This window comes from Cuculus canorus, chromosome 36, assembly GCF_017976375.1.
Source record: "Cuculus canorus isolate bCucCan1 chromosome 36, bCucCan1.pri, whole genome shotgun sequence".
Lineage (NCBI taxonomy): Eukaryota > Metazoa > Chordata > Aves > Cuculiformes > Cuculidae > Cuculus > Cuculus canorus.
This window is the reverse complement of record NC_071436.1, coordinates 1,152,911-1,165,785: the sequence shown is the minus strand read 5'-3', so window position 1 is coordinate 1,165,785 and position 12,875 is coordinate 1,152,911. Positions and strand designations below refer to the sequence as shown.

General features: G+C 61.8%; 2 protein-coding genes across 2 annotated transcripts; both read right to left on the bottom strand.

Annotated features, from left to right (window-relative positions):
- Positions 1-927: 927 nt before the first annotated feature.
- VAMP2 (vesicle associated membrane protein 2) lies at positions 928-4,981 on the bottom strand. Its single transcript, XM_054052773.1, has 5 exons — positions 4,967-4,981; positions 3,096-3,210; positions 2,213-2,371; positions 1,354-1,405; positions 928-1,016 (listed from the first exon to the last, which is right to left on the bottom strand). Coding segments are annotated over exons 1-5 (345 nt in total). The 5' UTR covers positions 4,969-4,981; the 3' UTR covers positions 928-999.
- Positions 4,982-5,505: 524 nt separating this feature from the next.
- Positions 5,506-11,779, bottom strand: LOC128849974 (aurora kinase C-like). The gene is made up of 9 exons (XM_054052732.1): positions 11,757-11,779; positions 11,193-11,223; positions 10,900-10,984; positions 10,515-10,569; positions 9,634-9,825; positions 8,499-8,637; positions 7,761-7,909; positions 6,816-6,990; positions 5,506-5,826 (listed from the first exon to the last, which is right to left on the bottom strand). Exons 2-9 carry the CDS (start codon positions 11,220-11,222, stop codon positions 5,653-5,655), a joined length of 999 nt encoding a protein of 332 aa, XP_053908707.1. The 5' UTR covers position 11,223; positions 11,757-11,779; the 3' UTR covers positions 5,506-5,652.
- Positions 11,780-12,875: the final 1,096 nt, after the last annotated feature.

Here is a 12,875-nt window from a genome sequence, read left to right as displayed (position 1 = left end):
AACAACCCATTTTGGGGGGGGGGGCCTATTTTGGGGTGAAAAAGGGCGATTTGGGGAACCCTAAGTTTGGGGGGGGGGGTCAAGGGTTTGGGGACCCCCATCTTCTTGGGTGGGAATTTGGGAGTGAAAAGGGGGGTTTTGGGGTCCCCCCAATATTTTGGGAACCCTCCTCAGTTTTGGGACCCCCCCTTTGCTTTCACACCCCTCTCTTGTGGCCCCACCTTCATTTCTGGGGTTCCCCCCCGGGCAGTGATGATTTTGGGGTGTCCCCCCCTTCTCCTGTGCTGCCCCCCCCCTCTTCTGCACCCCAAAATCAGTGACTTGGGGGGGGGGGCTGGAATGTTTTGGGGGGGGCTAATAAATACGGAGGGCGCAATAAATAAAGGGGACACCCCCCTTTTTTGGGGGGGCTGGAATGTGGTGGGTACCCCAAAATGGGGGGACACACCCCAAAATGAAAGGGGGGCCCTAAAGTAAGGGGGGGAACCCCAAGTTTGAGGAGGGTCCTATGGGCAGTGGTTTGAGGGGGGGGTCCCCATTGTGCTCAGGCTTTGGGGGGGGCCCTAATTTGGGGGGTGTCCCCTCTCTGGGGGAGCCCAGGGGGACCCCAAGTTCCCTCCGTGGGGGTGGGGGGGGCAGCCCCCCCTACTCCCCACTTTTGGGGTGCTCTGGGCTGCAGACACCCCCAAAATAGGTGGGGAAAGGTGGTTTATTTGGGGGGGACCCCCCAGTTTTGGGGGGGAGTTGGGGGAGACACCCCAATTTTAGGCGCTTTGGGGGGGTGGGGGGGCAGCAGCGGTTTTGGGGTGCATTGGGGGGGGTGGCAGTTCTGGGGGGACCCCAAATCTTGGGGGAAAAGGGTGGGAACCCCCAAATTGAAGGAAGGGGGATTTGGGGGGGGGGGGGGTGTAAAAGGGTGGGTTTGGGGGGGGGACTGGGGGGGGTTTTGGGGTTCGGGGAGGGGTCCCTGAGGGGGGGGAGGGGCTGGGGGGGGCGCCGTTAGGTGGTGAGGTACACTGGGGGGGGAGGGGGGGAAGAGGCGGTTAGGCCACGCCCCTCCTCTTAAACCACGCCCCCACCAACCCCTACTCGAATTGATAAGCCACGCCCCCTCTGAGCCACGCCCCCATATTAAGCCTAATCCCGCAATAAGCCACACCCCTTCCCTAAGCCACACCCCTTCCCTAAGACACCGCCACCCCCAAACTTAAGCCACGCCCCCAAAAGCCACACCTCAACCCAAAGCCACGCCCCCTCTAAACCACGCCTTTCTACTCCAACCCATCCTATAAGCCCCGCCCCCTCTCATTTGCATATCCCAACCTCCCTCATTTGCATGCCCCCTCCCCTCACCGATGATGATGATGAGGACGATGGCGCAGATCACCCCCAGAATGATCATCATCTGTGGGGACAGGGGTCACGTGGGGGTCACCGAGAGGTCACATGGGGTCACAAGGGGTCATAGGGTCACGAGGTCACTTGGGGGGGTCACAGGGTCAACTGCAGTCATAGGAGTCACTCAGGGATCAAAAAAGGTGTCCCTTGGGGGTCACACGGGAACGGCTTTGGGGGCGTTTGGTCCATTTTGGGGCTGTTTTGGTCCATTTAGGGCTCTTTGAGGGCAGTTTTGGTTGGTTTGGGGCTGTTTGAGGGCAGTTTCAGTCCACTTTGGGGCTGTTTTGGTCGATTTGGGGCTGTTTTGGTCGATTTGGGGCTCTTTGAGGGCAGTTTTGGTCCATTTTGGGGCTGTTTTGGTCGATTTGGGGCTCTTTGAGGGCAGTTTTGGTTGATTTGGGGCTCTTTGAGGGCAGTTTTGGTCCATTTTGGGGCCGTTTTGGTCGGTTTGGGGCTGTTTTGGTCGATTTGGGGCTCTTTGAGGGCAGTTTTGGTCCATTTTGGGGCTGTTTTGGTCGATTTGGGGCTCTTTGAGGGCAGTTTTGGTTGATTTGGGGCTCTTTGAGGGCAGTTTTGGTCCATTTTGGGGCTGTTTTGGTCGATTTGGGGCTCTTTGAGGGCAGTTTTGGTCGATTTGGGGCAGTTTGGGTGCAGTTTTAGTCCATTTTGGGGCAGTTTTGGTCAGTTTGGGGCTGACCCAAAGCTGTCCAAAGCCAATTCTGCCTCATTTAAGGACAGTTTTGGGCAGTTTCGGTCCATTTGGGGCCGGGTTTGGGGCGCTTTTGGCCTCTTTGGGGGCCGTTTCGGGGCTGACCTTGAGGTTCTTCCACCAGTACTTGCGCTTGAGTTTGGCGGCGCTGGTCTCGAACTGGGAGGCGCCGGCCTGGAGCGCGTCAGCCCGGTCGTCCAACTCCGACAGCTTCTGGTCTCGCTCCAGCACCTTATCCACGTTCACCCGCATGATGTCCACCACCTGCGGGGGGACAAAAACGGGACAAGGGGGGAAATACGGCTCATAGGAAGGGGACAGGGAGGACAAGGAGGGGACAAAGGTCATAGGAAGGGGACAGGGAGGACAAGGAGGGGACAAAGGTCATAGGAAGGGGACAGGGAGGACAAGGAGGGGACAAAGGTCATAGGAAGGGGACGGGGAGGACAAGGAGAGGATCACAGTCATAGGAAGGGGACAAAAAGTGACAAAAAAAGGAGGATGGCGGAAATGACATAGGGAGAGGACGAAGTGACAATGAGGGGACAAAAGGGACAGGAAAAAGTCACAAGGAGGGGAGAGAAGGGACAAGAAAGGGACAAGAGCTATAGACAAGGAACCGCCCATCTAAACTCCGCCCCCTCCCTTTAAGCCCCGCCCCTTCCTCACAGCCAATCGGGCTATGTTCGTTTAAGCCCCGCCCCCTCTCCTTAAGCCCCGCCCCACCACTTAAGCCCCACCCCCTCCCCTTAAGCCCCCCCACCAACCAGGCTCTGCCCCTTTAAGCCCGCCCCCACCACTTAAGCCCCGCCCCTTCCTCACAGCCAATCGGGCTCTGTTCGTTTAAGCCCCGCCCCCTCCCCTTAAGCCCCCCACCAACCAGGCTCTGCCCCTTTAAGCCCGTCCCCACCACTTAGGCCCCGCCCCCGCCACTTAAGCCCCGCCCCATCACTTAAGCCCCGCCCCTCCCTTTAGACCCCGCCCTCACCTCATCGACTTGCGCCTGGGTCTGCTGCAGCCGCCGGTTGCTGGTGAGGTTGGGGGGGGGCGCAGGGGGGCCGCCCTCTGCCGAGGGGGGGGGCGCGGGGGCCGAGGGCGCCGACCTGCCGGGCACCAGTGACACCAGTGACACCAGTACAGCAACCGGGACCGCCGGGACAGAGAGACAAAGGCGAGAGACGCGCCCTCCCGGCGCCCCCACAGGGACCACAGGGACCATAGAGACCCATAGAAACACATAGAGACCCATAGAGACCCATAGAAACACATAGAGACCCATAGAGACACGACCTCCCAGTGCTCCCATAGAGAACCACAAGCTCCCAGTGCTCCCATGGACCCCACAGGGACCCATAGGGACCCACAGAAACCATAGGGACCCATAGAAACCCATAGGGACCCACAGAAACCATAGGGACCCATAGAAACCCATACAAATCATGGAGCCCCAGTCCCTCCCAGTGCTCCCAGTGCCCTCCCAGTGCCCCCACAGAGACCATAAGGACCCACAGAGACCCATAAAGACCATAAACACCCACTACCTCCCAGTGCTCCCAGTGACCCCCCCAGAGATTCCATAGAGACCCATAAAGACCCACTACCTCCCAGTGCCACCCAGTGCTCCCAGGGCCCCTCTCGTGCCCACCCCAGTGCCCTCCCAGGGCTCCCCCAGTGCTCCCAGTGCCCCCCCCGTGCCCCCCCAGAGACCCATAAGGACCCATACAGGAGACCCACAGAGACTCATAGAGATCATAGAGAGCCAGTGCCCCCCCAGTGCCCCCCCAGTGCCCCCCCAGGGCTCCCAGTGCCCTCCCAGTGCCCTCATAGAGACCAGTATGGACCCAGAACTCCCAGTGCTCCCATAGTGACCCACAGGGACACATCGACCTCCAGTCCCTCCCAGTGCTCCCATAGAGCCCATAAGGACCATAAAGCCCCAGTGCCTCCCAGTGCCCCCCCAGTGCTCCCAGTGCCCCCCCAGTGCCCTCCCAGTGCTCCCATAGAGCCCATAAGGACCATAAAGCCCCAGTCCCTCCCAGTGTCCCCAGTTCTCCCAGTCCCCTTCTCCCAGTATTCCCCATGCCCTCTCTCTCCTTCCCAGTGCCCTCCCCCCATTGCCTCCCAGTACTCCCAGCATCCTCCCAGTGTCCCCAGTTCTCCCAGTGCCCCCGGGGTCCAATATGCTCCCAGTTCTCCCAGTACCCCCCCCCAGTGCTCCCAGTATCCAACACACCACTCCCAGTTCTCACAGTGCTCCCCCCAGTGCCCCCCCCATTCCCTCCCAGTTTCCCCACTCCCAAGAGGTTTGGGGGTGCAGGGGGAGTCCCGGGGGGGGGGGTTGGGGTGCGGGGGAGCTCAGGGGGTTCAGATTTTGGGGTGGGGGGGGTCCAAAGGGGGAGCGAGGGTTGGGGGTGGGGGGGGCTGACAGTGGGATTTTGGGGTGCAAAGGGGAGATTTGGGGGTCCGAGGTGTGGGGGGAGGGTTTGGGGGTGCAAAAAGGGGGGGGTTGGGGGGGTCCTGAGGGGCAGATTTTGGGGTGAAAGAGGGGGATTTGGGGGGCCCAAAGGGGGAGGGAGGGTTGGGGGGGCTGACAGTGGGATTTTGGGGTTCAGAGGAGGGGTTTGGGGGTCCCGGGGGGGTTTGGGGGGCGGAGGGGGCTCAGGGGGGGCAGATTTTGGGGCGCAAAGGAGGGATTTTGGGGTCCGGGGTGGGGGGGACACAGGTTTGGGGTCGCTGTCAACGGGGTTTGGGGTTTCGCGGGGGGGGATTTGGGGTGCGGGGGGTCTCGGGGGGGGTCCGTGGGGGCTGTTTTGGGGGTTCGGGGGGGGGGCTGGGGGGGTTCGGTTCCCGCTCACGCACATCCCGGAGCGATCGCGGCTGCGGCGGCGACAAAATGGCGGCGGGGGAGGAGCGGGGGGAGGGGCGGAGGGGGGGGAGAGATGTGGGGAGAGAGCTGTGGGGAGAGAGCTGTGGGGCAGGGAGATGTGGGGCAGTGAGTGATCTATGGCCTGGGGATGTGGGGCAGGGGGAGCTATGGGGCTGGAGGTGTGGGGTAAGGGGAATCTGTGGGGCACAACACAGCTCCTACAGGGTACAGGCGGATCTATGGGGCACAGAATGATTCCTATGGGGCACAGGGGGATCTGTGGGGCACAGAACATCTTCTATGGGGCACAGGGGGATCTGTGGGGCACTGAATGATTCCTATGGGGCACAGAACATCTTCTATGGGGCACAGAGGGATCTGTGGGGCACAGAATGATTCCTATGGGGCACAGGAGGGATCTATGGGGCGCAAGGGGCTCCTATGGGGCACAGCACAGGCCCTGTGGGGCGCTGCCCCACAACCACAGACACTGAATGAACAACAACCATCTTTATTGAGGGGCTCCGGGGGCACTTGGGGGGCACAGTACCCATGGGTGCTACAGGCAATGGGTGAGAGGAGAGCGCTTTGGGGGGTCCCTTCGCTTTTCGGGGGGTATCTTCGCTTTCGGGGGGTCCCTTTGCTTTTGGGGGGGTACCCCGGTTTTTTTTGGGGTGTCTCAGGGCTGCGGGGGGACGTAGGTGGGGGGCAGCACCCGTCGGGAGTGGGCGCGCACCCATGGGTGCTGCAGGACGTCGGCGAGCGGGAGGCGCTCAGAGGGGCTGCGGCGAAGGAGGCGCGAGATGAGATCGCGGGCGCCGTCCGGCACGAAGGGGGGGAAATGGAGATCGACCTGGGGGGCAGAAAAAAGGGGGGTCAGAGAGGGGGGCACCCCCAAAAAAGTGGGGGGAATGGAACGGAGGAGGACCCCAAAAATGGAGGGGAAAGAGGGCCCTAAACTGGCAGGAGAAGAGGGAGATGGGGAATGGAGATCGACCTGGGGGGGGGGGGGCAAAAAAAAGGGGGGACGGGGGGGTCAGAGAGGGGGAGGAGAAAGGGGGGAGTAGGGGGGGGCACCCCAAAAAGAATGGGGGGGGTGGAATGGAGGGGAACCCCAAAAATGGAAGGGAAAGAGGGCCTAAAATGGCGGGAAAAGAGGGAGATGGGGAATGGAGATCGACCTGGGGGGGCAAAAAAAGGGGGGGCGGGGGGGTCAGAGAGGGGGAGGTGAGGGGGGGCACCCCCAAAAAAGTGGGGGGGTGGAATGGAGGGGGACCCCAAAAATGGAGGGGGAAGGGGGTGAGGTGGGAAAAGGTGAAGCAAAATTGGGGGTGGTCAAAAGGGAGGGGGGGGGATTTTGGGGTGGGGGGGTGCGAAGGTTTTGGGGTGCAACAAGAGGGGGGGCTGGGGGGGGGCATGGGGGTGGAGGGCTCAAAGGGGAGACAATTTGGGGGGCTCCAGGGCTTTGAGCAAAGTTTTTGGGGTGCAAAAGGGAGAATCCTATAGTTGGGGGGGGGTCAGAGGGTTTTGGGGTGCAATGGGGGAGTCCTGGGAGGGCGTTTGGTGTGACTGGGGGGGGGGCAGGGTTTTTGGGGTGTCTGGGGGGGTTTGGGGTTCAGGGGGGTGTGAAGGTTTTGGGGTGCAAAAGGGAGAATCCTATAGTTGGGGGGGTCAGAGGGTTTTGGGGTGCAATGGGGGGGGTCCTGGGGGGGGGGCTGGGAAGGCGTTTGGGGTGACTGTGTGTGTGTGGGGGTGGTTTTTGGGGTGTCCGGGGGGGTGGTGGGGTTTGGGGTGCAGGGGGGGTGGATTTTGGGGTACGGGGAGGGTTTTGGGGGGCCCCACCTTGGTGATGCGCTGATAGGTCTCGGCGTGGGAGGGGCTCTCGAACGGGGGGTGTCCCACGAGGAGCTCAAAGCACAACACCCCCACGCACCACAGATCCACCTTCTCGTCGTGCGCCATTCCCTCCACCATCTCGGGGGGCAAATAATCCAACGTCCCACACAGTGTCCGGCGCCTGGGGGGCAGCGCAGACCCACAGCTGACCCACAGCGGACCCACAGCGGCCCCACAGCTGCCCCATAGCGGCCCCACGGCTGCCCCATAGCGGCCCCACGGCTGCCCCCAGACCCATAGAGGAGATGGGGAGTGTGCACCGAACAACCGAAGTCAGCGTCTTCAGCTCCCGGCACAGCCCCATAGCAGCCCCTCAGCCCCATAGCAGCCCCTCTGACCCATAGCGGACCCATAGAGACTCTGCCAGCCCCATAGCGAGCCCTCAGCCCCATAGCTGCCCCATAGCGACCCCACGGCCGCCCCCAGACCCATAGAGGAGATAAGGAGAGTGCACCGAGCAACCAAAGTCGGCGTCTTCAGCTCTTGGCACAGCCCCATAGCGGCCCCTCAGACCCATAGCGGCCCCATAGCTGCCCCATAGCAGCCCCACGGCCGCCCCCAGACCCATAGAGGAGATAAGGAGAGTGCACCGAACAACCGAAGTCAGCGTCTTCAGCTCCTGGCACAGCCCCATAGCGGCCCCTCAGCCCCATAGTGGACCCACAGGGACTCTGCCAGCCCCATAGCGAGCCCTCAGCCCCATAGGTGCCCCATAGCTGCCCCACAGCGCAATAAGGGAGACAGGGAGCATGCACGGAGCACCCAAAGGTCAGTCTTCAGCTCCCAGCTCAGCCCCATAGCGTCTCCCACAGCCCCATAGCGGCCCCCTAGCTGTGCCCCCAGGTCCCCCCAGCCCCACAGCTGCCCCACAGCTGCCCCACAGCTCCTCACCGCAGGGAGGGGGCGTGCACGGACCACCCGAAGTCGGCGATTTTCAGCTCTCCCTTAAAGCCCAACAGGAGGTTCTCGGGTTTGATGTCGCGATGGATGACTTTGCGCTCGTGGCAATAGAGCAAAGCGTCCGCCAGCTCCTCCATCAGCTGCGGGGGGGGCCAAAACCGGGGGGTCAGGGCCCCCCAAAACCGAGGGGGGACCCCAAACTCTCCCTCGGGGGCCCCCCAAGTGCCCCCAAACCCCTCAAGTCCCCCTATGTTGCTCCATTGCACAAAGGGTGCCGAGGTGGGGCAGCAGCTCCTCCATCACTTGCGGAGCAAAAAAGGGGGTCTCAGGGTACCCCAAAAGTGATGGGGGACCCCACCCCCCCCAGGGTACTCCTCAAACCCCAGGGGTCCCCCCAAAACCCCAAGGGTCCCCCCATATCCCCACATTGCACAAGGGAAGACTCATTTTTGGTGTTCTCTTTTTTCGGGGGGTACGGGGTTCAGAGTCCCCCATTTTTGGGGGTTTGGGATGCCCCATTTTAAGGGTTCAGGGGGGTTTTGGGGTGCATACTTTGGGGTTCCAGGCTGCCAACCATGGTGTGTCATGGGGGGGGGGGGGGGTCAGGGTGTTTGGGTGCCTGTTTTGGGGTCCCCTTTTTTGAGGGGTACAGGGCGGTTTGGGGGTTCGGGGTGGGGGTGGGGGGCAAACCCCCTATTTTGGGGGTGGAGGGGGTTTTGGGGTGCTCACCGTGGCGGTTCGGGGGGTATCGAGGCGGCGGCAGCGCTGCAGCTCTTTGTAAAGCTCCCCCCGAGGCGCGAACTCGAGGATGAGGAAAACGCGGCGGCGGTCGTGGAAGTAATTGTAGAGGCGGAGGATGTTGGGGTGCCTGAGGGGGGGGGGGGAAGGGGTGAGAGACACCCCCACTGTGACCCCCCCACCCGTGGGACCCCCCCAGTGCCATCCCAGTATCCCCAGTGCTACCCACTGGGCTCCAGGACACCCCTATTGTCACCTATGGGGGTTACTGGGACCCCCCCAGTGTCACCCATTGGGATCTGGGACCCTCCCAGTATCCCCAGTACACCCTAAGAGGGTTACTGGGACCCCCCCAGTGTCACCCATTGGGATCTGGGACCCTCCCATTATCCCCAGTATCCCCTATGGGGGTTACTGGGACCCCCCCAGTGTCACCCATTGGGATCTGGGACCCTCCCAGTATCCCCAGTATCCCCTAAGGGGGTTACTGGGACCCCCCCAGTGTCACCCAGGGGGTTACTGGGAACCCCCTCCCATCATCCCAGTCCCTCCCAGTAACTCCAGTGCCACTATGGGGTCATCAAGGACCTCTCCCAGTGCCCTCCCCATCGTTCCCAGTGCTCCCAGTGCCCGTTCCCAGTGCCCGTTCCCAGTGCTCCCAGTGCCCCCTAACTCCCTCCCAGTGCTCCCTAACTCCCTCCCAGTGCCCCCTAACTCCCTCCCAGTGCTCCCAGTGCCCGTTCCCAGTGCTCCCAGTGCTCCCAGTACGGGAGGTGGGCCTGGATCTCGATCTCGCGCCGCAGCTGTTGCCCTCCCAGTGCTCCCAGTGCCCCCTAACTCCCTCCCAGTGCTCCCAGTGCCCCCTAACTCCCTCCCAGTGCTCCCAGTGCCCCCTAACTCCCTCCCAGTGCTCCCAGTGCCCCCTAACTCCCTCCCAGTGCTCCCAGTGCCCATTCCCAGTGCTCCCAGTGCTCCCAGTACCGGAGGTGGGCCTGGATCTCGATCTCGCGCCGCAGCTGTTGCCCTCCCAGTGCTCCCAGTGCCCCCTAACTCCCTCCCAGTGCTCCCAGTGCCCATTCCCAGTGCTCCCAGTGCCCATTCCCAGTGCTCCCAGTGCTCCCAGTACCGGAGGTGGGCCTGGATCTCGATCTCGCGCCGCAGCTGGTGCTCCACTCCCTCCTTCTCCACTTGGCTCTTGAAGAGCACCTTGAGGGCCACCAGGAACTTGGTGCTGCGCTCCCGCGCCAGGTACACATTCCCGAATTTGCCCTTCCCCAGCGGCCGCCCCACCTCGAAATCCTCCAGCGAGAAAGTGCGCCTGCGGGGGGAGAATGGGGGGGATGGGGACCCCCCCATTGTCACCAGGGCCCCCCCCCGTCACCTATAGGGGCCCGGGGCCCCCCCTTGTCCTCTATAGGGTCCCAGACCCCCCCTTGTCACGTATAGGGTCCCAGACCCCCCCCCCTTGTCACCTATAGGGTCCCAGAACCCCCCTTGTCCTCTATAGGGTCCCAGACCCCCCCCCCTTGTCATCTATAGGGTCCCAGAACCCCCCTTGTCCTCTATAGGGTCCCAGACCCCCCCCCCTTGTCCTCTATAGGGTCCCAGACCCCCCCCCCTTGTCATCTATAGGGTCCCAGAACCCCCCTTGTCCTCTATAGGGTCCCAGACCCCCCCCCCTTGTCATCTATAGGGTCCCAGAACCCCCCTTGTCCCCTATAGGGTCCCAGAACCCCCCTTGTCCTCTATAGGGTCCCAGACCCCCCCCCCCTTGTCATCTATAGGGTCCCAGAACCCCCCTTGTCCTCTATAGGGTCCCAGACCCCCCCCCCCTTGTCCTCTATAGGGTCCCAGACCCCCCCCCTTGTCATCTATAGGGTCCCAGAACCCCCCTTGTCCTCTATAGGGTCCCAGGACCCCCCTTGTCACCTATAGGGTCCCAGATGCCCCCTTGTCACCTATAGGGTCCCAGACCCCCCCTTGTCACCCCCGTGTCCCCCCACTCACGGCTGCAGGGGAGGGGCGGGGGGGGCGCAGCTCTCCAGGGGGACACGGCCCGTACCTGGGGGGGGGGGAAGAGAGGGTATGGGGGGGGCAGCACCCCAAAAACACTCCGGGGGGGGGGGAGGACCCCATTTGCCCCTCCCACCCCCTCCCCTTGCCCCCCATTTGCCCTCTCCCTCCTCCTTTTAGCCCCCCCTTTTGCCCCTTCATCGACTTCCCCCCCCCCTCCCCGGGACCCCTCCTCACACCCCCTTTTACCCTGCACCCCCTTTTACCCCCCACCCCCATTTGCCCCCTCCCATCCCCTTTTGCCCCCCATTTTGCGCCCACCCCCATTTCACACACACACCCGGAACCCCCTCATTGACTTTTGCCCCCCCCCCCCCACCTGGCAGGGTCACGGCTCCCCCTTTCGGGGGGCTCTCTGATTTGGGGGGGTCCTTACGGTGCCCCGGGGGGGTCAGCGCCCCACACTGCCAGAGGAGAGGGGAGGGGTGTCACCCATGGAGGCCCCCCCTCCAGAAATTGGGGGGAGGGGGTACCCCCAAAGCACCCCAATTCCCTCCTCCCTCAGGACAAGGACCCCCCAAAAAATGAGGGAGTTTCCCCCCCCACCCAAGGATGGGGACCCCCTCAAAAGGGGACGGTCCCCCCCCCGACAAAGCCCCCCCAGCCTCACACCTTGGGGTTCACGTTCTCTTTCTGTGACATCCTGAGGGGGGAAAAGAGGGTGAAAGGGGGGTCCAGCCCCCCCAAACCCCCCCTATTCCACTCTATGTGCCTCCCCTTCATCCTTGCCCCCCCCAAACTGCTCTGCGACCCCCCAATACCCCCCCTATTCCACTCTATGTGCCTCCCCTTCATCCTTGCCCGCCCAAAACCGCTCTGGGACCCCTCAATACCCCCCCAAACCCCCCCTATTCCACTCCATGCCCCCCAACCTCCCCCCCGCCCCCCTAAACCCCCCCTCGGTCCCCCCAACCCCCCCAATCCTCCCCCCCAAACCACTCCAGGCCCCCCAAACCCCCACAAACCCTTTCTGACCCCCTCTAAACCTCCCTCATTCCATCCTATGCCCCCAACCCCCCTCCAAACCACTCCAGAACCCCCAAACCCCTCCTAGACACCCCCAAATCTTCCCTATTCAACCCTATACCCCCACAAAGACACTCAAACCCCCCCAAAGCTCCGCTATTCCACCCTATGCCCCCCTCAGCCCCTCCAGGACCCCCCCAATCCTCCCACCCTCCTCGGGCCGCTCTCCTCTCTGCCCCCTCCCCCCGCCCGCTCTCTCTTCAAACCTCGGCCCCGCCCCCTTCCTTCTCGCTCCCATTGGGCCGCGCCGCGATAGGCCACGCCCCCCTCGCCCCGCGCGCGAATGGAGCGCGCAGCTGATTGGCTGCGGGGGTGTGTGGGCGTGGCTCATGCGCCTTATATGGAGAGGGGCGTGACCTCGGCGATGATTGACTGCGGCGCACGGACGGGGCGCGGCCTGATCACCTCATATGGAAGGTGCGTGGCCTGGGGGCGGGGCGGGTACCAGTTTGCCCCAGTATGGACCAGTGGCATACCAGTATACAACAATAGGGCACCGCATGGCACCAGTTGAGCCAGTATGGAGGAGAAAGGCACCAGTATGGCACCAGTTTGCACCAGTATGCAGGAGAGAGGCACCAGTTTGCACCAGTAGGGCACCAGTTCGCACCAGTATGCAGGAGAGAGGCACCAGTTTGCACCAGTAGGGCACCAGTTTACATCAGTAGGGAGGAGAGAGGCACCAGTTTGCACCAGTAGTGTTAGCGTAGAGACAGACACATAACCATTCCAGGTAGGTTATATGTGGTGCTTTATTTCGAGGCCCCGGGAACCTGGGGTATACCCAAATCAGGTTCCAATTTAATCCTAAAGTGTTTCATAATCCAATGTATATTCAACAGATTACATCATTTTTCATGCATATGCATTCGAAAATTGTCTCATCATTTGTGGACACCTGCATTTCTTTATCTTCAGTTGACTGCCCTTGGTGTGCTTCTGGCCTTCACAAATGTAGACTGTGTTCAGATAAGGTTGTTGGTGAAAGCGTAGGCTCTGCTCGGATAAGGTTGTCAGTACATTCTTTCTAAGCACTCCCTAATCCCACACTTGTGAAGGTTATGTGTGGTCTGTGAGAAAACTGTCGCTGTCTACAGAAACAAACGAAGTCTGCACAAACTTAACTATAAAGATCAACGAAGTTAACGGCTAAATACAATACATATCAATTGCCAAATACAATCTACATAACCTATAATTCCAGTCTTACTTAATTAAACTCTAATTCTTCAGCTAAATTAACATTTTTCCAACATTTCCCCCCTTTTG

Excerpts from the sequence above, each read along its gene's own strand:
- VAMP2 (XM_054052773.1), bottom strand. Across the intron at positions 2,372-3,095 it reads CCCAGGCGCAAGTCGATGAG|GTGGTGGACATCATGCGGGT; the intron begins GTGAGGGCGGGG and ends GTCCCCCCGCAG. Across the intron at positions 1,406-2,212 it reads ACTGGTGGAAGAACCTCAAG|ATGATGATCATTCTGGGGGT; the intron begins GTCAGCCCCGAA and ends CTGTCCCCACAG.
- LOC128849974 (XM_054052732.1), bottom strand. The coding sequence starts at position 11,222 with ATGTCACAGAAAGAGAACGTGAACCCCAAG. Across the intron at positions 6,991-7,760 it reads GTGCACGCCCCCTCCCTGCG|GCGCCGGACACTGTGTGGGA; the intron begins GTGAGGAGCTGT and ends GCTGCCCCCCAG. Across the intron at positions 5,827-6,815 it reads CCTATCAGCGCATCACCAAG|GTCGATCTCCATTTCCCCCC; the intron begins GTGGGGCCCCCC and ends TCTGCCCCCCAG.